The 23954-nt window shown below is 40.4% G+C and overlaps 1 protein-coding gene across 1 annotated transcript; it reads left to right on the top strand.

Moving 5' to 3' along the window:
- The first annotated feature begins 2697 nt into the window (after positions 1-2697).
- fam78ab (family with sequence similarity 78 member Ab) lies at positions 2698-14941 on the top strand. Its single transcript, XM_060912347.1, has 2 exons — positions 2698-4309; positions 13164-14941. Exons 1-2 carry the CDS (start codon positions 3921-3923, stop codon positions 13687-13689), a joined length of 915 nt encoding a protein of 304 aa, XP_060768330.1. The 5' UTR covers positions 2698-3920; the 3' UTR covers positions 13690-14941.
- Positions 14942-23954: the final 9013 nt, after the last annotated feature.

Raw genomic sequence — 23954 nt, forward strand, 5'->3', positions numbered from 1 at the left:
CAGTTTTACTGAAATTTAAAGACTTTAAACATGACCAAATTTTATCCCTAATCTATCCCAATGATGAAGCCTGTGGCGATGGTGGTGAGGAAAAACTCCCTCAAATGACATGAGGAAGAAACCTCGAGAGGAACCAGACTCAAAAGGGAACCCATCCTCATCTGGGTGATAACAGATAGCATGATTATAAATAACTCGCTTCTATAACTGTGTCCTATAGAGTCACAATGTATAACTGTGTAACCAGAAAATTCATTATAGTTTTAACATGAAGTCTGTTTTGTTGATGTTATAAACTCTTCACTGATGGAAACTTGAGTGCAAAACTGTTCATGACAACTGCAGTCCTAAAGTTAGCAAGTTAACTGCAGTCCTCAGACATAAAAGCATTACTGTAAGTGTCCAGAGTGTCTTCCAAGTGCGACTTGTGACTGTCCATATGGGGCCGTCCTCCACAGGAGCAATGTGATGAGACTCCAGCCAGACGTAGGGCATCAGGATGGATCAGGCAGGTCCGAGGAACAGAAGAGGTTCAGCATCTCAATCTCAGGATCGACATGTAACTCTGAGGGGCAGACAGAGTTGGGGGGTGGGGTGGGGCACAGGTTGTTAGGTACGCCCAGTGCCACCTGATGAGTAGGAACAGTATGCATATTGCACTGAGTGCAAGCAGGGACTCCGGCAACTAACTATGACAGCATAACTAAAAGGGGAGAGCCAGAAGGTAACACAGGCATGAGGGAGCCCCGGGACATAAAGCAGCAGCCACTACACCGTCAACAAACTCGAGTGAGCAAGCAAGTGGGGACTGACAGCATCCATAAATCCCAGTTTACCAAAACACTCAGTGCTTTAATTAGTTTAACCGTGTTAGGAATGCATCACATGCACACTGCCAGGAAATAATTTTGCTATTGCAACACTGTTCATGAAAATGTTGATGTTCAGTCAGGCTGAATTTTACTGAGAGATAAAATCAAACAACTTTTTAGTTCAAGCAAAAAAAAATTGTCTTAGTTTCTACACTTTAGTGCAAAAAGTTTGTATTCACAGTTACAAAATCCCGGGTTCGATCCTGGGGTTGTCTGTGCAGTGTTTATGTGCATGTTTTCCACATGTGGGTTTCCTCCCACCCCTCAAAAACATTTCAGTTGGTGGACTAGTGATGTTAAATTGCCCTTAGATGTGTGTGTGTGTGAGTGATTGAGAGAGAGAGAGAGAGAGAGAGAGAGAGAGAGAGAGAGAGAGAGAGGTGTCCTGGGATGAACAGGCTTCATGCCCACTGTTCCCGGGACAGACTTCAAACTCTCTCTAGTGCACCACAAGTTATTTTGGATTCAACCCCTTTAACATAGTTTACTATAAATTATATCATTAACAATGAAATAATAATCACTTTTATCTACGGGCGGCACGGTGGTGTAGTGGATAGCGCTGTCGCCTCACAGCAAGAAGGTCCTGGGTTCGAGCCCCAGGGCCGGCGAGGGCCTTTCTGTGTGGAGTTTGCATGTTCTCCCCGTGTCCGCGTGGGTTTCCTCTGGGTGCTCCGGTTTCCCCCACAGTCCAAAGACATGCAGGTTAGGTTAACTGGTGACTCTAAATTGAGCGTAGGTGTGAATGTGAGTGTGAATGGTTGTCTGTGTCTATGTGTCAGCCCTGTGATGACCTGGCGACTTGTCCAGGGTGTACCCCGCCTTTCGCCCGTAGTCAGCTGGGATAGGCTCCAGCTTGCCTGCGACCCTGTAGAAGGATAAAGCGGCTAGAGATAATGAGATGAGATGAGACTTTTATCTACGCTCACCGGCCACTTTAATAGGAACTTCTTGTTGAGTCTAAGATCCGTGTTCTTGGCTGCAGGAGTGGAACCCAGTGTGTTCTTCTGTTTGCTGTTGCATGCTGAGATGCTTTTCTGCTCACCACGGTTGTAAAGAGTGATTATATGAGTTACTATATCCTTCCTGACAAAAAAGATCAAACCACCTTGAATCTGTCTATTTCCCTCTGACCCTCTCTTATCAACAAGGCGTTTGTTTGTTTCCACCCACAGAAATGTCGCTCACTCACTCTAAAAATGTTTTTTTGTTTTCCGCACCATTCTGTGTAAACTCTAGAGACTGTTGTGTGTGAAAACCCCAGGAGGAGATCAGCAGTTTCTGAAATACTCAAACCTCATCCTCATCTGGCTCAAACCAACACCCATACCACCGTGAAAGAAAGAAAGAAAGAAAGAAAGAAAGAAAGAAAGAAAGTCACACTTCACTGTGAGATCACAGTTTTTCCCATTCTGATGTTTGAACATTGTGAACATTAACTGAAGCTCTTGATTTGTATCTGCGTGATTTGATGCATCGAGGGATCAGCTGATTAGAGAACTGCAGAAAACAGAACAGCAGGTGGATGGAGGGGTGTTCCTAATAAAGTGACCGGTGAGTGTATGCGCTTACACGTAAACAGATGTGAATAAATAAATCATCATGGATTTATTTTGTGATTTGGAGGTCTAGTTTGTGTGTCCTGTGCTCACTGACAAGAAAAAAAAATCAATAAATAAACGACGCACGTGATGTGAAACTACATTGCCCAAAATGCTCTTCGTCTGAGAGGAGAGGACAAGTGACGTTTGTCAGAAGCCCTTGACATAAAGAGAGCAGAGACTTGTTTTGTGTGTGTGTGTGTGTGTGTGTGTGTGTGCTGCAATCACCAGAAGCGCAGAGCTGCAGAACGACGACGCAGCAGCAGCAGCAGCAGCAATGCACAACAGAGCGCACGGGAAGTAACACGGGGTGCCAAAACTTTCACACCCAGACACACACACACATGAAACTGGGAGGTGCTTGATTATACAGCATTTTATTTGATCTCATTTGTGTGCCTGGAAGAAGCAGGGATGCTGAAATGTAGAAGAAGAGAAATTTTATTATTATTATTATTATTATTATTATTATTTTGAATCTATACTTTTCTTTCTTTTCTTTTTTAATTCTGATGGACCATGCAATTGAAATGCACTTTTTCACAAAGAGATCCACAAAAACAAGTCAGGAATCCGAGGATTTAATCATCTTCTGCTTTCAAAACAGCACCAACACGACTTTCAGCTCGTTCAGACGGAAACAGCAGGAACACATTCGGATGGGCTTTATTTCATTACATTTTTTATTTGTAATAATTCCACATGTCGGCTTCATTGGATTAAAGATAAACCATTAAGGTAAATCCGAGTCATTCTGCGACTCAAATACTTTATTTTTTGTCCATCTTTATGAAGCACTGACCTTCTGCTCGCTTTTACGCACTGGAGGATGCGCTTCTCTCTAAGCTTATTCTTCTTATTTTCCTTTCGGGGCACGTGATCTGCATCATGCTCCTTCATTCTCACTCTTATAAACTTCTCAGGACTCCAGTGCTCACAGTCTGTGGCTGTTCATGACACTTTATGAAACAGTTATAATGATTCGGCGCTGTGAGAGTTCATCACTCGGCCTGTTCTGACCTTTCTGTCGCTTCATCCACATCAGATCTGCGCTTGGGAGCCAAGTCACGCGCGTGCAACCGGGAACCGGAGGGTCGCTGATTGATTGATTGATTGATTGATTGATTGATTGATTGATTGACTGTTAAGGAGAAACACCGTGAAACTCCTTGCGAGTGCACGCGCGCGCACTGACATCTAAAACAGAAAAGGAAGAAAGAAAAGAGAGAGAGAGAGAGAGAGAGAGAGAGAGCAGTATTTCCTCCTCCACGCTTCAGCATCATTTCTGTGGATTTATTTCTTTTTCTTTTCTTTCTTTTTTCTTTTCTTCACCGCAGTGAGATGACAGGGATGGAGCTTGATGCCTTTTGGTTTGATCCCCTGCGCGAGGATGCGATCATAACGCGTTAAAACAAAAAAAAAACAAAAAAACAAAAAACCAGCACGGATGCAATATTCGGTGCATGCGTTCGGGTCTTGTGCACGCTCCGGGACGTTGCTGTGGTGGATCTCCGCTTCTTCTTCTTCTTCTTCATCGTCACAGCTGCTGCTGCTGCTGCTGCTGTTCAACGCCATGGGCTGCATCCAGAGCCTCAGGTACAAGCCCAAGAGTTTCCGCGAGAGCGTCGCCGTGCTCGAGGTGACCACCTCCATCGACCCAAACCCCACCAGCATCGACGAGTCCTCCAGCGTGGTGCTGCGCTACCGGACACCGCACTTCCGCGCCACCGCGCGCGTCCTCGTGCCCCCGGTGGCCGCCAAGGAGACGTGGACGGTGGGCTGGATCCAGGCGTGCAACCACATGGAGTTCTACAACCGATACGGAGCCGAGGGCATGTAAGTGACTCAGGACCGGGTTGCCATGTTGGCTGGGGTTTGTTATTTTATAAATATTCATATAAATATAACTATAAGCATTCCTATATCACCCCGTTTTATTTGTATTGCGCTTTTAAGGTCGACATTACAGAGATTAATAAACATATCAATTCATAGATGTATCCCTCATGAGCAAGCCTGAGGTTTACACACACACACACACACACACACACACACCTGAAATGACCTCGGTATGTCCCGATATTCGACTGCACAATATATTGCAATAGTTAACACGCGTTACCGTTATCGTTGCTGCGTCATGTGGCTTTTTAGATAAGAGGTGTCTCTGAGTTTGTGCTCCCAAGATAAGAGAGGCATCAGGACAACCATGGGTGAGTTTTAAAAGCAGACTGTTCATCATCAGACTCTGTATTTTTTGTAGTCAGTGAACCTCACTTATTATTTTTAGACTCGGTGTAAATATTTTCACCAAACATTGATATTTTTTGGAATATTTGCAAAAATATTCACTGATTTTCTTTGCATTCATGTCTGAGTTCCATCCATCCATCCATCCATCCATCCATCCATCCATCCATCCATCCATTATCTGTAGCTGCTTATCCTGTACAGGGTCGCAGGCGAGCTGGAGCCTATCCCAGCTGACTACGGGCGAAAGGCGGGGTACACCCTGGACAAGTCGCCAGATCATCACAGGGCTGACACATAGACACAAACAACCATTCACACTCACATTCACACCTACGGTCGATTTAGAGCCATCAATTATCCTAACCTGCATGTCTTTGGACTGTGGGGGAAACCGGAGCACCCGGAGGAAACCCACGCGGACACGGGGAGAACATGCAAACTCCACACAGAAAGGCCCTCGCCAGCCACGGGGCTCGAACCCAGAACCTTCTTGCTGTGAGGCGACAGTGCTAACCACTACGCTGCCGTGCCGCCTCCGTGTCTGAGTTGATAAACATTAATCAACCATTGGTATACAACATCAAAGAAGGTTGACTTTATATTTAGCCACACCCGCAAAACTCCATAAAAGGTCACACATGCCTCACAGAGAGCTGAAAAGGATGAAAAAAAAAATGCTGACTAAACAAATGGTCACTAAAGATTCCAGTAATTCAGCTCAGCATCAGCTACCACAAACATTTCCTTCTTTTTGTAGGGTGCCATTACTTTTGTCCTGACTGAACAATGAGGTATGAGTTAGCTTAATGTTGAAACGATCACGGTTATAATAAACCTTGCTGCTGATGTTCACGTGAACAAACACGACGTGTTCATTACAAACATCACAGCTGGAGGCGGAGTTACTGTAAGCAGCATGAAGTTGATTACTTTCCTGTAACAGCATGTCCCTAAGCAAGTGTTTTATTCCTTTTACATCACAGCAACTTGCCAATGATTACGATGTTTATTTATTAAAGAACGATACGTCACACTTTTTAAAAATCTTGTTTATATAGTCACATTTAGTGCTGTGGAACGAGTTTTTTCCTGTTCTCACTTACGTACGTTATAGTAGCTGTAAACATTCATCCCTCACCAGCCTCGCTCTCTTTCTTACGATGCGTAACAATCTTTCTTTCTTACACATGTTACCTTGAAAATATAAAAAGCATAAACTCTGCTGTTGGAAAACTTCAACCTCTGACTGCTACAGAGCGCTGAAACTGGAGACTCCTTCCATAAATGTTAAACACTTCTCTCTGTTTATACCGAGCATCCACTGTACGAGTCCCATAAATGAGCTGTTACTATAGAAACGGTAACATATTAGAATGAGAGCATTAATATAAACCTGCACTGCTGTCACAGCTGCTGTTCTAGTGATAGAATAATTATCTGCGGAAGGAAGTGGTGCATCAACGTTATCTTTCACCTTCACAGACACCGTAAAGCATATGGGCTCTGAGGTTCTCTGAGGTTCTCAGGACAAACCAGGGAGGTAGAAACACAAAGACATGTCACATGCGGTGGCGTGGTTTAGGATGATCATGTTAACCTCATGCTGAATTCAGAAGCTGTTAATGGTCTTGATATAGAACTTGTGGCTGAGACGTTCGGTGACATTCTGTAGCCCAGATCCTGCAACGGTTTCTCATGGCCTACTTCCTGTTGTAGAAACCACACCACGACCTACTTTCTGAAAAAAAAAAGCCTTTAGTGTGTCATAAGATGTCTTTAGGCAGCGAGGAACTTGGCGTGTCGCAACAGTGTTTAAAGAACATTTCTAATTGAGCAGAGCTTTTCATTCTTGGAAAATAAATTATTTCGCTAATCATCATTTAGAACCTTGGGTGAATTTGAAACAAATACACTTCATTCACAGTGACTACTGAATCTACATACGTTTAATTACTCATCATCTGGATTTATTATCTTCTTTTCAATCTGGAGCTGATGATATCTCCTCACTAGGTGCTGCATTCTGATTGGTCAGAAGGTGCTGATTAATTTTCCAGAACAGCAACTTTGATTGTTTCTATAGTAACAGCTCTCTCACATGAGGATGTGCCACATAAACGGAGAGGAAAAAAGCGTGCAATTGTGTGTTGATACGGTGAGGTTTCCTGTAAGGAGATGTTTATTTCATGTTTATGGAAGGAGTCTCCAGTGTCAGCGCTTTGTAACCATCATTAAGACGTAAAGCAGTAATTTTAAGTTTTCAGAAATCTTCAGGATAAAGGAGTTTACGCTTTGCGGTTGCGACTTTTAATAAATTAAAAATTTGTAATTGTTCGCAGATTGCTGTGGTGTAAGAGGAATAAAATGCACAGGGATGTGGTGTTATGGGAAAATCATCAACTTTGTGGTGGTAACAGTAGCTACTTTTAAGAGAAATACGCATCCCGGAATAACTGCCATGAATGTTTTACACAATTCAGCTCTCATCTGCCCTCTAGTGGACATTATTTGTAATAATCTGGCTTTACACTGAGTACGCAGCGAATGCGTGAACAATGTTGTTTAATATTACAATGTTACAATAAACACAACAAATTACAAACACCAACCATTTTACGTTAACGTCTGAAACAAGAATCGGACATGTTGATATATTTTGGAGTTTGTTTACAGTTCCATAAAACCGTGTAGCTACAGTGTGACCGTGACATTCAACAACCTGGAAAAATTTATTCTTTCGTAAGAAAAGGACCCTGTACAGCGTCTGGAGACTTCCATCAATTCATATCAGTGCTGAGATCAATCATGTGATTGGACGAGCAACGTTCCAAGAGCGCCAATATTCATTATAACCGCACTGGGACTTGTGTGTGTGTGTGTGTGTGTGTGTGTATCACTCCGCCCATCTGTGTTCGCTACATAAAATTCCAAATCTAGCAGCAGTACGTTACACTGAAACAGTGACTACAGTCGAGTTAGTGACATCATCAGCGGACATGGCGAATAAAATATTTTTCAAGAAAGCTCAAAGGATGAAGAAGGGAAGCCAATTTCACTGGAAGCACCTTTAACCTTTAGTTAGCTAGCTAGCTGATGGACTATCTGCGAGTGTAAAATAAACAAATTATTTGTCGATACTGTGTGTGAAATGTTTTTATCGATATTAATTTCTTATTTATAAAACTGTTGGATCAACGCAATCTCACAATTGTAATCGACCATGCGGTTATACTGAATATCGCTACTATATTAGCGTCTACAGCTGTGTTAATCTTCAGTATAAGCGCACTCTTGCTCATGAGATTTTGCTTAAATGATCAGCAGTGTAAAACATATTCTGCTTGTTAACTACTTTCATCAAGCTGCTTTTTTTCCCCCACTCCAATTCCTTCCCCCCAGCCAGATCTCCACCATCATACTCCAGCTACCAGCCCGGGGTTGGGTGAAGGCGAACACACGCTAATGCAGATAATGACTTCTTTTCAAACTGCTGCATCACATGGCGGCATAACACACTCAGAGGAAATCACTATCAACCCTTTTCCACATACATCAGCGACTGGCTAGTGTCACTGCTTGGGCTTTCAGCCACATGTGACCTTAATATCATCAGGATTCGACCTCGCTCTTTGATCTCCCAAAAATTTAGCATGAACAATTTATTTGCTGCACCACTCATGATCCCTAACTACAGTTTATTTTAATGGTTAAAACCAGGAAGTGATGTAAATATGAGACGATTATAGTGTTTCTGGTGAGTGAAAAGCTGTTCTGAGTCGAATAAGTGAATATGATGGGACAGATTCATTTAAAATGAAATTCGGTTCATGGAAACTTGCATGCTTTTTTTTTTTTTTACTCTGACTGCAGTAAGCTTGCAAACCCCTGCACTTTAACCTACATCCACCCCGACATCCACCCATTCTGTTTTCTGCGGTTCTCTAATCAGCCGATCCCTCGACAGCAGCACGATGCATCAAATCCCACAGATACAAATCAAGAGCTTCAGTTAATGTTCACAATGTTCAAACATCAGAATGGGAAAAACTGTGATCTCAGAGTGAAGTGTGACTTTCTTTCTTTCTTTCACTGTGGTATGGGTGTTGGTTTGAGCCAGATGAGGATGAGGTTTGAGTATTTCAGAAACTGCTGATCTCCTCCTGGGGTTTTCACACACAACAGTCTCTAGAGTTTACACAGAATGGTGCGGAAAACAAAAAACACTAAGCGAGGGACGGACAGTTCTGTGGGTGGAAACAAACGCCTTGTTGATAAGAGAGGGTCAGAGGGAAATGGATAGATTCGAGGTGGTTCAAGCTTTTTTGGCCAGGAAGGATACAGTAACTCACATAATCACTCTTTACAACCGTGGTGAGCAGAAAAGCATCTCAGCATGCAACAGAAAACAGAAGAACACATTGTGTCTTGATGTGTTCCTTTTACACTAAAGATTTTATTCAGATCTATTTTTTTTGTGCTGTTGTTAAACAAAACTAATCCTCGTCCTCCATCTTGTACAGTAAACCCGAGTGTTGTGTGCTCGATTAAAGAGTGTGTGGTGTGGTTTGTTTTACTTTTCACAGTTATAAGGTCAAACTCAGCCCTTCTGTGACCTGCTAATTAACAGCTCGGTGTTAAAACGCATCCCCTTGTGCACAGTGTGATCGATCACTCTCTTTCGGCTCTCATCACATCTTCCATTAAACGTAAAGCGAGCAGCAGGAGAGAAAGCGATACTTCCCCTGATCTACAGCACGGCGGTTTTGTTTCTCAGTAATTCAATAAAGAAGCACTTAGTGAATGTGACAGCATCTCACCAGCCTCAGACAGGAAGTCGTTTGGGTGTTTTTTTGCCTTCTTTCTTTCAAAAATGAAACTACACACTTTAGTCATCTACCATATAGGTCACTTTGTAGGTGTCGGATTACTGATTGTACACCGCAACAGATGAGCTACGAAGCACTAATGCTGCCTCATGCGTTAGCGAGAAGTGACGTACACGGAGCACAGATCATGCTTTAGTCTCTGTGAGGTGTGTAACACAAAACCACTTGCTGTATCTTGGTCTGTTTTACACTTCAGATACTCAGAATTGAACCGGAAGTGGGTGTGGTCGGTTCCAGAAAGGTTTTGAAACAAGAACAACAACAACAAAAATATTTATAACACATCATTTGCAGAAGGTAACTTTATTTAGCGACGGCGGTCGTGTCAGGGAACTGTTCTTTATATTTGATAACAAGAGCCATGTCATTTTCTATATTTGAATAGATTTCCTTTTAGTTTTTGTATTTGTTACATTTCAGAAAGATTAGAAAGTCAAAATGGTGTCCGTTAAGCAACATTCTGTTATAATGACTCAATGATTTTACAGCAATCGTAGATGTTTCTTTTAAAGCTAAACTGTCTTTCGATTTCATAAAATCGGTGAAATTTAGTTCGCTCTGAAATGTGGTGGTTGTGATATCTGTTTATTTCTGGAATATCTCACAAAATATCAGGCCATTCTGTGGCTGGGAAGTTATTTAATTTGAGGGGATTAAAGCAAATAATGTACATGAAATCACTCGCTTCGCGCAGTCAAGCAGACAGAGGAAGTCCGTGTGCGCATGCGCAGGTTTACCTTCTTCTTCTTCTTTTGGGTTTTACGGCAGCTGGCATCCACAGTGTTGCATTACTGCCATCTACAGGTTTCCCTTTGAGCGTGCACTGACAGTTCCATCATTCTGTCGCTAAACGAACAGCTGATCACACCGAGGTGCTCGCTGAGCGCCCATATTTATTAGTTTGGTCCTGCGTTTCCTTTCCTTCGTATATAGCATAACATCTTTTCTTCTCGCTTTCTTTCCGTTACTGTAGTCGGTCTTTCACGTTTCATTTGCACACTCACGTCCTCCATTTTTCTCTCCTGTTTCAAATTTGTATCCCACAATGCCTTGCGTGAACGGGGAAAGCCCACCACGTGATGCATGACGTAGTATCTTGAATTGGGTCATGGTGAAGCAGGAAAAAATAGCAAGAGAATTTAGCAGAGAGCCACGTGGCTCTAAATTCATTAATTGTTCGATTTAAAAAACTAATAAAATTGGAAGTCTGCGATTCGAATTCAGTAGCTTTCGGTCATTAAACAAAAATAATTGGGTGTCTGGAAAATTCTTTTTATGACCTACACTTGAAAAATATGAAAGGCTGTCTAACTTTATGAAAATTATAGAAAACGTTGTACAAGTTACAATTTAATCATAAGGTTACAAGTCAATAGTGAAAAAAATGAATTCAGCAGAGATAGTTTGACGTAGTTTGGTGTGAGTTTGAGAAATAAAGACATATTTCTGTGATTAATATGATGATGAGAAATCTGATCAAATTCTGGTTGTATTTAGGAGATCAGAGTTCAGGTCGAGGCTACAGGAGCAAACTGCTCCTCTGATGACTTAATGAACAGTAATCCTCTGTTTAGAACTGATGTTTTAGAGGTGTGTGTTGTGAAATAAAGTGCAGTGAGTGTTCAACACACACACTGGTGTCAATGTACCACAATGAAGCACTATACAAAAAACTTTTACGCCTTATGACTGATGGATTGGGTAGAAAGGGTGCCAATACTTTGTACACTGCAACAGCTGGGCTACAATCAGTACGTATAGTAGGTGGTTCTGCTAAACTGGTCACTGAATGTACGTTACTATTTATAAAGGAGCGAAATAAGTATCAGATGGGTGGACGTTTTTAAATTAACCTCTTTTTTAAAAATAACACACACACACACACACACACACACACACACACACACACACACACACACACACACACATCTGCATCTAAACCCAGAGATAAACGTGACTCATGCATGTCCTGCACAGATGTTTTTGTCAGCGATGTTCTGCTGATCCACGTGCTTCTGCCAGAAAGGTCAGTGTTTTTCTGCAGTCAGTAAAATTGACTCGAATGTCAATTTGGACTCTTTAAAAAAAAACGTCCCACTGCAGGGACACTTAAGTTTTATGTAGGACTCTATTAAAGAGGTTTCTAAGTAGGACTCATTCATGAAGCGAAGAACACTTCACTGTCCAAATAAATCTTAAATCTTAAATTAAAGGAACACACTTTTCTCTGAAGACGTTTCCACGCTCCAGGCCACACCCATGACCGATCCTGGGCTTGTTTGAGGGCGGGGCTTATAATCGAAGCCTTGTATGAACTCTGGATCGTGAGCACAATTCCACGCTTTAGTTTTGGTGCAGTGTTTCGTTTCCTTCAGTCGTGACACTCGAGCAGCGGTTTTTAGACGTTGCATGACGTCATTGTGCAGGAAAACCTGCATCAGGAACATTTTCTCAGGGCAGCATGAGATTTGCAATTTTTACGCAACATTCGCTAATTACAGTGTTCTGGTTTGTATTTTAATAAGGCGTTACTCCTGGAATAACTCCTCTAGTGACCTCGGCATTACGAAACCTGAAACAGGAAGTAAAGCGACAAGTCGAACCAGTGAGGTTACTCGGTACAGAGCGCTCAGAGATGTTTGCATCTACACACGACACGGACAGTGCTGCGGCGCGAACCCCAGACCGCCATTTTCCAAGAGGAGTAGGGATTGATTCTCCATGATATTGAAGTGATCTGTTTGATCTGACAGCTTTGTGTGCAGTACTTTAGGGCATCAATCCTCACTCCTATTCAACCCCTGACTGTAAATCCAGGTCGATGTGAAACAGTCGAGGGTCCAGGCAGGACTTGAGTATTTTTGCGGCATTATAATACTTGGGGGAAGCCATGGCCTAATGGTTAGAGAAGCAGCTTTGGGACCAAAAGGTTGCTGGTTTGATTCCCTGGACCAGCAGGACTGGCTGAAGTGCCCTTGAGCAAGGCACTAAACCCCCAACTGCTCCCCAGGCTGCTCTGGGTCTGTTGTATATCGCTGTGGATAAGAGCGTCTGCTAAACGCCTGTAATGTAATAATGTCGCTATTGTTACGCCGATTCACAAACCGAGCCTAATGATCATGGGAGCTGAGCAGAGATCCGAGCTCTGTTTATATCAGCAACAGTGTTCTTTCAGAGACGGACAGCTCTCTGTCCCCTCCAACCTCGAGTCAAAAATACACAGCACGGCCATTATGCTGTTTTTAACCCGACCCCGAGCAGCTAAATATAAAGACGCGTCTGTTGCCTTCGTAGATTTCTGCTCCACTGCTTCCATCAGTTATTAGCGTGACTCAGTGAACCTCAGGGTCTGTAAAGTGGATGCTGTGATTTTCAGATGAGAGTTGTTTAATTTCTTCCTTTCTTCCAGATTTTGGATAAATTGTAAATCTTCACGCCGAATCATTTTCCAAGATCAAAAAAAATGATGAAGCGTTTTGAGAAACAGTGAGAAAATATTTTCTCTTCTTTCTGACACTTTTTATTTGACCGTCTCTCTGTCTGTCCCGTAGGTCGAGCTGGGAGCTTCCGGATCTCCGCGATGGTAAAATCCAAGCCATCAGTGACTCGGATGGCGTGAACTACCCCTGGTACGGGAACACCACAGAGACCTGTACCGTCGTGGGTCCAACCAAGAAAGACACCAAATTCACCGTCAGCATGAACGACAATTTCTACCCAAGTGTGACGTGGGGCGTCCCGGTGAGCGAGAGCAATGTGCCGATGCTGAGCAACATCTGGAGGGACCAGAGCTTCACCACGTGGCTGGTGGCCATCAACCAGACATCAGGAGAGACGGTGGTGCTGCAGACGGTGCGCTGGCGCATGCGACTGCACATTGAGGTGGATCCGGACAAACCGCTGGGGAAACGAGCCAAACTTCTGGAACCCGTCGCTCAGGAACAGCCGCAACTACTGGGCAAAAACGAGCCGATCCCGCCCAATGCCATGGTCAAACCCAACGCCAACGATGCACAAGTCCTCATGTGGAGGCCCAGGACTGGAGATCCAGTGGTGGTCATCCCTCCTAAATACTGATTACACTTTTATACATTTTTTTTAACGCAAATCAAACTTGAGGTCGATGGAAACGTGGACGAGGAGCAGAGCAGCGTTTCTGATGACAGAATGGGTCGGGATCACTGTGATAAATGAGAAAAAAAGGGTGACAAAAGCTTTTCAGTGTGTTTTGCATTGGAATATTCCATTTGTATTTATTTATTTAGGTGGCGTTCACTAAAGGCGCAGTTTTTTTGTGCTGAGGAACGATGCTTTCAGAATTTTATACAACACTGATGACAAGACATTGAATCCATGCTGCCTTAAGTTTACATCGCTTTTTACTGCAAAAAAACAAAAACAAAAAACTCTGAGCCTTAAACAAACAACATGCAACGCAGTAAAGCCTCATAAATCCACATCTCATGATCAGTGGTGTTCCCTAAAGGACTGTATTCATTTTATTATTATTATTATTATTTATTTTTTATTTTTTTACAGCGTATTGCATACACACCTTTTGAAAGCACGGTGGGTTTATCCAGATGCTTCTTATTTCATGGTTAGGAATAACTCCAGGAGACAGTTTGGGTCATTTTTAGTTTGATTCATTTTCTGTAGACGGAAAGGAAACTTTATCGGAGCAGTGCAGAGCGAATTACAGAAACAATCCAGAACGTCCTGGACGTCCTTCAAGCACAGCAATACAGCAATTCAGCCGTCAGATCAGCGTCTCGTAACGAGAGCCGCGTCCCGCTTCTGATCAAACACTGAACGCCACGTTCATCAGCACTGAGCAGGACAAATGAATATGACATCACACACACACACACACACACACACACACACACACACACACACACACACACACACACACACGCACGCACAAATGTTTGTCTCACTATCCTTATGAGGACCTTCCACTGACATAATTATTATTTCAGTTAATTAATGCTGTGCCTGAACCTAAACATAACCATAACCTCAGTAATGAAAAGGAAACTTTCTGGCTCTTTTATTTATTTTTATTTTTGTTAAAAAAACCCACAACAACAGCAATTTCTTTGTGGAGACCATCCGAATGTCCCCACAAGGTCGAAACTGTCAGATTTTACTTTCCTTGTGGGAACATCTATTCCTCAGTAGTTTATAAACACACACACACACACACACACAGAGAAAGAGCAGTGTTCTTTGTTTTAACCTGCTGTTGTTGGTCATGTAGAGTTTATTTCTTTATTTCACAGATTCTCACTTTAACATGAGAATAAAAATCACACCATGCGCTGGAGCTTTGCTGGATAACGAACCTCTCAAACATGGAAAAGAAAATTTTCATTTAAAAACAAACCCATAATTAGTGCTGCTTTTTTCTCCACTATGCCCAATCTGCTCTAATTACAAATGTTTACAGCTGAAAAAGTCATGTGTTTAAAAAAATTACAAAACTCGTTTTATTTATTTACTTCTGTGAAATGCAAACGAGCTCCTCTCTGACACGGCCGTCTGATCAATATGGTCATTAAAAATTGATCCCACGCTGACAGAAAGCAAACTGCTCTCCATGAAACGAGCTGAAGGACACAGTGACTTTCACACACAGTAAAGTGTGGAATATAAACCTCTCCGTGTTGCGCAGTTACGGGAAAACAATCAACGACAGAGTTAAAGTTAAAGAGCTGCTGCCACAAGGACGCTGATTATTTTCCCAGAACAGCAGCATTTTATTTCTCTAAATGCCACAGCAATTTTTAAATGATTACAACTTTTACTTATTAAATGATGACACGTTGTAATGTTTATCCGTTTCTAGTTACATTTAATGAAAAAAAAAACGTTAGAATGAAATACATAAGTCTAATAATGACAGCTTGAAGGTGTAATTACATTTTGAACAACAACAAAATCATCAATGCTGCAAAAAATCTGTAACAAAACTCTGTTTTAGGCAATATGAAATGTATTTTTATTTTATTCTGAAGGAAACAAACAATGCTAGATTTATGACGACATATTAGGATCATTGTAGGTGTAAAAAAAACAACTAGAACTTAGACAGGGGTAATGTTATGATAAAAATCCCAGAATTTCTGAGATTAATGTCGTATATTTACAAGAAAAATCTCTGATATTCTCCAAGATTATAAAATCACAAATTTACAAAGAAAATAAATAAATAAATAAATAAATAAATCTCATCATCTGTAGCCGCTTTATCCTGTTCTACAGGGTCGCAGGCAAGCTGGAGCCTATCCCAGCTGACTACGGGTGAAAGGCGGGGTTCACCCTGGACAAGTCGCCAGGTCATCACAGGGCTGACACATAGACACAGACAACCATTCACACTCACATTCACACCTACGCTCAATTTAGAGTCACCAGTTAACCTAACCTGCATGTCTTTGGACTGTGGGGGAAACCGGAGCACCCGGAGGAAACCCACGCGGACACGGGGAGAACATGCAAACTCCACACAGAAAGGCCCTCGCCAGCCATAGGGCTCGAACCCAGACCTTCTTGCTGTGAGGCGACAGCGCTAACCACTACACCACCATGCCACCAAATAAATAAATAAATAAATAAATAAATTAAAACCTCAGAAATGATTTAATGCTTCCTGGCTGCAGTGCATTCTGAGAAACACAGTTAAAAAATCTCTTAACGCTTTATTTAAATAATATTGTCTGGCTTTTTTTTTCGTGGTCTATCAGATATATTACATTCAGCTAGCATGATACTGAACAAGAACTTTTGAAAAATGAGTAGCTGAATGGAATATATCTGATAGACCACAAAAAAAAACCCAGCCGATATTATTATTATTATTATTATTATTATTATTATTCATACACATTCCTTTCAGGTGTTCAATGCATCTTTCTCTTTCAAAATTCTTTCAAAATCTTCCATATTTAACAAAGCAAACCTGGCAGCCATGTTTGTTTGTTTACAAATTGTCCCAGTTGCTTGTTAGCGCGGAAGTTTTGTGTCTCCGATGTGTGATGTCATGTTGTCTCGACAACCATGCAATATCGTAAACCATATTCAACGCTCATTCTCCATTGGGTAGAGTGACGTAATACATGTAGGATAAGCGATATGCTAACAATATTGCATGTCATCAAACCACATGAATGAAACCCACTAGAAGGGAATAGAACACGGTTTTATTCCATTGAAAAAGTGTCCTGTATGGATAATAATCTTTGATATTGTACGATCGATAAGGAAAGACTGTGTTTCCTGTAATTCTCGACTCAGCTGTTTCACAGAAACAGAATTTTGTAACAGGAAACTGCTTCTGCACAATAATTATACATTTATAAACAGCAAAGACAAAAAAAGGACACAAATAAAGCTGTGCGGTTTATACACTCATCTCTTGTTATATTCAGGAAAAGCAACAATCAGTCACAGGCGTCTGGGCTGCAGTGCATTCTGGGAAATGCAGAGGAACGTCTTTTAGCACTTTATTCTTTTATATTGTACAATCGAGGAGGAGCGACTGCGTTTCCTGGAACTCGCAGCTCAGACTGTGATGTGATGACGTTTGATAAATTTGTGACTTTTTAATTTCAGAGAAATCTGAGCTTTTTTCTTGCAATTTCCTGATTTTAATCTCATAAGTCCTGAGTTTCTTCTCAATTTTTCCGCATCCCAAATCTCCGTATTGTTTTAAACCTACAGTTGTCCCAACACGCTGTTGTAAGTTTTATCCTGGAATAAATGAGGAAACATTTTTAAGCTGCAAATTAAACCAAATTAAGACTAAAACTAAGATTTTTAAACACTGACTCTGTCATGAATTTAACCTTTTTTTTTTTAAATATGTAAGTAAGACTAGCTGTAATCCTTCTCGATAATCTCAAAAACATTAAATATATTCTCAAAAAACCCTGAAAACTCTGGGTCATGTCAAAGGTGTGCGATTTAAAACACCGCACTTCAGGGATGATAAAAAATATTCCCACAACATGTAAGTTCATCACATCGTTGATGAAGAACAGACTGTAATGAAGAGATTGAGTGATGATCTCTCAGTTAAAGAAGAGCTGCATTGCAGTGAAAACAGGGGGAAGGTGGTGGTAGTGTTGTGGTGTTGGTGTTGTGGTGGTTCTCTGGAAATTCTCTGGTGAATTTTCACGCCCACTTCTGTCACTGTAACGATGACGAAACTCGAAACTCGGAAACTTCCCTCGGGGTTATTTCAGACCTGAAACTTTAAGGTTGATTCTTGATTTCTTGATTCGGAGCAGCAGCTGAAAAGAATAAATGTCTTCGTGCCCTGATGAATTTATTAAATCTGTCGTAGAGATCGAATCAAAGCCGATTATTCAACCTCATCTGCTGCTTTTACTGAAATGATTTCATGTATAAAAAGGAAAAGAACGCTCCTTTATACACCGAGGGCGAGTTCCTAAATTCAAGCTTTAAAACTCTTCTGGATTCTGATTGGTCAAAAAGGTTTATATTACGTTCTGTTATAATAGATTGTCGTTTCTATAGTAACAGCTCCATCACCGGGACTCTGCACATTCACAGAGTAAAGAAAGGAGACATGTTAAGGAAGGAGTCTCCAGTGTCAGTGCTCGGTAACCTTCAGGACAGCAGAGTTTACACGATTCTCAGGAACGGGACGAGCTGCAGGGTTTACTTATCTGAGAGAAGCTGGTGAGGGAATATCGTATATCGCAGCTTTAAATGTAACAATTAATGGATAATAAGTATGATATATCGTTCTTTAAAAAATAAAATAAAATAAATAATTGTATTCGTTGCCAACTTGCTGTGGTGTCAGAGGAATAAAACCATCCTGATGTTAAAGAGCGCGGATTAATTCCCTGTAACAGGTGTTTATTCCTTCCTCAGCATCCACAGTAAAATATTCCATGTTGGTAAAAGGAGAGGAGAGAATTACAGAACTGCTGTGTTTGGATCTGTGCAGCTGGAGGAGACTGTAACCCTTACGAAAATTAACCATGGTTTTACTATGAAAATTAATCATGGTTTTACTATGAAAACTAACCATGGTTTTACTATGGTTTATAGTTATTCATGGTTTTCATGGTTTTTTTTGGGGTAACCATGAAAACCATGGTGCATTTTACCTCAATGTTCACTTAAATTTTTAGGTTCTAAGTAAATGTCAATGTATCTGGGCTGTTAATCGAGATCCTTCTCTACAGCATTGACTGTTGGACGAAAGCATGGTAATACTACAGTTAGTGCATCCTTTTAAAAACCATACTATCCCTTTTTAAACTAATTTCGTAGTTACTATGACCTATTACACATACAACTATGATGCTACCACAGCTACTGCAGTACTATGGATAAACCACAGTAATGCTATGGTTGGTTCATAGTACTTAGAATCACCATGAAATACCATAGTAGATCCATGGTTACTACCATGGATGAACCATAGTAATACTATGGTTGGTTCATAGTACTTAGAATAACCATGAGATACCATGGTAGAATCATGGTTACTACATAAAAACCATAGTAAACCATGGTAGATTTTCATAAGGGAAATGCCATCACTGGTACAGGAAGCATACAGAGAGAGAGAGAAAGAGAGAGAGAGAGAGAGAGTGAGTCCACACTCAGGCAGCATCTTAATTCCCGTGGAGAGAAAAGAAATGATGTTCATACAGCAGAGGAAAGAGTTACACATCTGGAACCAAAATAATAAACCGAACATCACACTGAATCTCTCTCTCTCTCTCTCTCTCTCTCTCTCTCTCTCTCTCCCTGTCTCTCTCTCCTTCTCCTTCTCTCTCTGCCCTCCCCTTGTCTCTCTCTCTCTCTCTCTCTCTCTCACACACACACACACTTATTACTTGTGAGATAAAACACAGATGTAATTTGTCATATTTGTTTTCTGGGATGTGATAAAAACAACAGTGTCCCAGCGTGACGTTTTTTCCCACAAAATCTCAAAATCTTTATCTGTTTATAAACACTTTTTAATGTCTCCTGTAGTTAAATATTCAAATAGATTCATGATAATCTTTGCACACACACACACACACACACACACACACACACACACACACACACACACCCTAATTCACTTATAAATAACACTCTGCTGAGAGGCTGTGAGACTTGCTAAAAAAAAATTAAAGGGAAAATATCTGAAATCTAGTCAGATTTATTTCAAATTTATCTCATATAATATTACAATAAACCAAAATAAAAGATGATTAAATTAAACATTTCCCCCTTCAAACTCATATCAAGCTTTAAATCCCACCATCATATCATTCCCCCCCCCCCCCCCCCCCCCCCCCCAGTTTAAACAGCTATTTCTAGAGAGATGTGAACCCATCTGCTGATAGAGTCAGCTGAAAAGCCCTTTGGAATCTCACCTCGGGTTTCGAACCATCATCAGAAATATTTAATATATTCGTCCTTATTAACAATATTTTGACTTCTAGATCATTTTTTGCAGTGTGAATAAATACAGAGCTGTTAATATATTATATTTTATATTTTTAATATTTTAATTTCAAATTAAAAGATATATTGGGATATTATTAGTTTAAAAAGTTATAGTTTACAAGTGTTAGTGTTGAAAATTATGGCTTTCAGAGATCAGGTTTCTTTCTGACTCAGTGTTCCTGAAGATATAAGAAAAATGTTTATTTAATAAACAGTATAACAAACATTTGATAAATAAGCTCTGACTGATAAACCAGCCGATGTGTTTTCCCGCAGGATGTGGGACTAATGGTCATGTTTCAGTGACGTCATCAGGATTCATAGCTTTAATATTCAACTGCTTTATTTCGAGCCGAACTGATGACAGGATTTTTACCATCAGATCTCACCGACTTCCTTTCTGACAGGTTCAACAGTACAGACTTCTGGTCTAAGGTGTTTTCAGTGCTTTCTCTCAGAGGCTCTGTGTGTGTGTGTGTGTGTGTGTGTGTGTGTGTGTGTGTGTGTGTGTGTGTGTATTCAGTGATGCTGGAGTGGAGATGAAGAGCTGCTCAGCAGTTTACATGACAGACTACATTCTGACAACTTTGATTTGTTTTTAAATAAAAAAACTTATGAAACTAAAGGCCTATTACACCTGAAGTTTTTTTAGCAGCTTTTGCCATCACAGTAATAATAATACTTGAACTCAGACAGCGTTACTGACAGATTAGTCAAAATGACGATGCACAATGTGAACAATTTGTACTGAAATAAAAAGAAAAAAAAAACAGTGTACTTCTGTGGGTCTCTTGTTTTACTTTATTTTAAATAAAATAAAATAAAAAGGTAAGAAAACTACATACATTTCACAAAATTACATGAGTGAAAACAAATGAATCATGTGTAAGAATCACATGTGGAAATAAATGAATCGTGCACAAGAATTACATGTGGAAGTAATTGAATCACAAGTAGGAATCACATGTGGAAGTAACTGAATCATGTGTAAGAATTACATGTGGAAGTAAATGAATCATGTGCAGGAATCACATGGGGAAGTAAACGAATCATGTTTAAGAATAACGTGGAAATAAATGAATCGTGCACAAGAATTACATGTGGAAGTAATTGAATCATGAGTAGGAATCACATATGGAAGTAATTGAATCACGTGTAAGAATCACATTTGGAAGTAACTGAATCGTGCAGAAATCACATGTGGAAGTAACTGAATCATGTGTAAGAATCACATGTGGAAGTAAATGAATCATGTGCAGGAATCACATGTGGAAGTATCTGAATCATGTGTAAGAATCACACGTGGAAGTAAATGAATCATGTGCAGGAATCACATGTGGAAGTAACTGAATCATGTGTAAGAATCACATGTGGAAGTAAATGAATCATGTGCAGGAATCACATGTGGAAGTAAACAAATCATGTTTAAGAATAACATGGAAATAAATGAATTGCGCACAAGAATCACATATGGAAGTAATTGAATCACGAGTAGGAATCACATGTGGAAGTAAATGAATCATGTAGGAATCACATATGGAAGTAAATGAATCATGTGTAAGAATCACATGTGGAAGTAAATGAATCATGTGTAGGAATCATATGGAAGTAAATGAATCATGCAAGAAGCAAATGTGGAAATAACTGATTCATGTGGAAGTAAATGAATCGTGTAAGAATCAAACATGGCAATAAATTAATCATACACAAGAATCACATGTGGAAGTAATTGAATCATGTGTAAGAATCACATGTGGAAATCAGTGAATCATGCAATTCAATTTTAGTTTGCTCAAGAACTTCTGTGATGTGGTATCGCGTCACTGTTGCATGCTATCAGACTCAACATTGAAGGTGACAGGAGCAGCATGAAATAAAAAGAACAAACAAATAAAACAAACTTCAACAAGCTGATGCATGTGTGGAAAAGAGGAAGTGAAATAAAATGAAAAGGAAGTGAGTCCATTTGTGGTTGATTTCGATCATGCAAGCGGAGGGGGTGAAGGAGGTTAAAAAAAGCTGAGAATGTTTCTCGGATGAACCGCCTCCGAAAAAAAAACCCTTGCTCCAGAGAAACAGAGGACCTTCGGCTATATATAGTGATGTAAATCTGTGTGCTTTAATGTAAGCAGCTTCAAATTCGGGTCATGACTCTGGGACACAGAACACAGAAAGAAAGAGGAAAACTTAAAGGCCCAGTAATAATGGCAGGCGTTTCCTGTGTGACAGAGCAAACACGAACCGGAGAGAGTGGGGTTTTTGTGTTATAACATCTCAGAGTTACTGTGTTATTCATGAAGGAGGAAAAGGATGGAACCGAGTTACTCAACAGCGCCGATCGTCACTCAGAGAGCTGTGTATTAACCAGCGCTGATATTTCAGATTAAAGACGGTTCAATCTCAAAATCAACCTCTCACAACTTCTCAACTCGAATTGAGACGGTGAATAAAAAACAGAAAAACTCTCATAAAATTTTCTACATTCATACGGTCCTGCTATTTTAGTTAAAGTTAGCGATGACCTGCTTGGATAATCACTCATGGCTAGCATTCCCAAGTAAATGAATCATGTGTAAGAATCATGTGGAAGAATCATGTGGAAGCAAATGACTCATGTAAAAATCACATGTGGCAGTAAATGAATCATGTGGAAACTGAATTGTGTAGGAATCACACGTGAAAGTAAATGAATCGTGTAGGAATCACATGTGGAAGTAAATGAATCGTGTAGGAATCACATGTGGAAGCAAATGAATAATAAGAAAGAATCACATGTGGAAGCAAATGAATCGTGTAGGAATCACATGTAGAAGTAAATGAATCATGTGTAGGAATCACATGTGGAAGTAAATGAATCGTGGAAACTGAATTGTATAGGAATCACATGTGGAAGCAAGTGACTCGTGTGTAGGAATCACAAGTGGAAGCAAATGAATCATGAGAAAGAATCACATGTGGAAGCAAATGAATCATGTGCAGGAATCACATGTGGAAGTAAATGAATCATGAGAAAGAATAATGTGAAAGCAAATGAATTGTGTGTAGGAATCACATGTGAAAGTAAATGAATCATGTGGAAACAACTGAATCGTGTAGGAATCATGTGGAAGTAAATGAATCATGAGAAAGAATCACATGTGGAAGCAAATGAATCATATGTAGGAATCACATGTGGAAGCAAATGAATCGTGTGTAAGAATCACATGTGGAAGTCTATGAATCACATGTAAGAATCAAAAGTGGTTTTAAATGAATCATGTGAGAATCAAATGTGGAAAGAAATGAATCGTGTGAATCCATTCATAAGGTCGTGTTTTTTTTTTAGCTAAAGTTAGCTCTGACCTGCTTGGATAATCACTCATAGCGAGCATTCCAAAGTGCCGAGCTAAGTTTACAGAAAGCCCTTAATCGCTAGCGCACACCTGTTTCAATCTGTAACACCACACAAACACAACGGATCTCTTACTGCTAATATCAGCATGTGATAATATTACAGTATGGCTTTTTGATCCAGAACATCTACAGCTACAGCCCAAAAAGCCCAGACTACTTTAAAATATAGTGCAGAAACCATGCTAATTATGCTACTCTGTAAATAATGCGCTCAGGTACAGTGATACGTAGTTTGAGACGCAGCCCATGGTTTTAACTGGAGCACTTTGGATTATTATTCACTTTCGCATATGGAAATATAAATTAATTTGCATTTTTTGGGTCCACTTTCCTCTTATGTATATATATAAAAGTAGGTATAGACAAAGCTTATATTATAATTAAAGAATTACTGTCATTAAGTACAGGTATTTTATAACCAATGCTTTTTCATCAGGTGAAGTACAGAAATCAGAAAGGTC

Source organism: Neoarius graeffei, chromosome 28 (assembly GCF_027579695.1).
Source record: "Neoarius graeffei isolate fNeoGra1 chromosome 28, fNeoGra1.pri, whole genome shotgun sequence".
In the NCBI taxonomy this organism is placed as follows: Eukaryota; Metazoa; Chordata; class Actinopteri; order Siluriformes; family Ariidae; genus Neoarius; species Neoarius graeffei.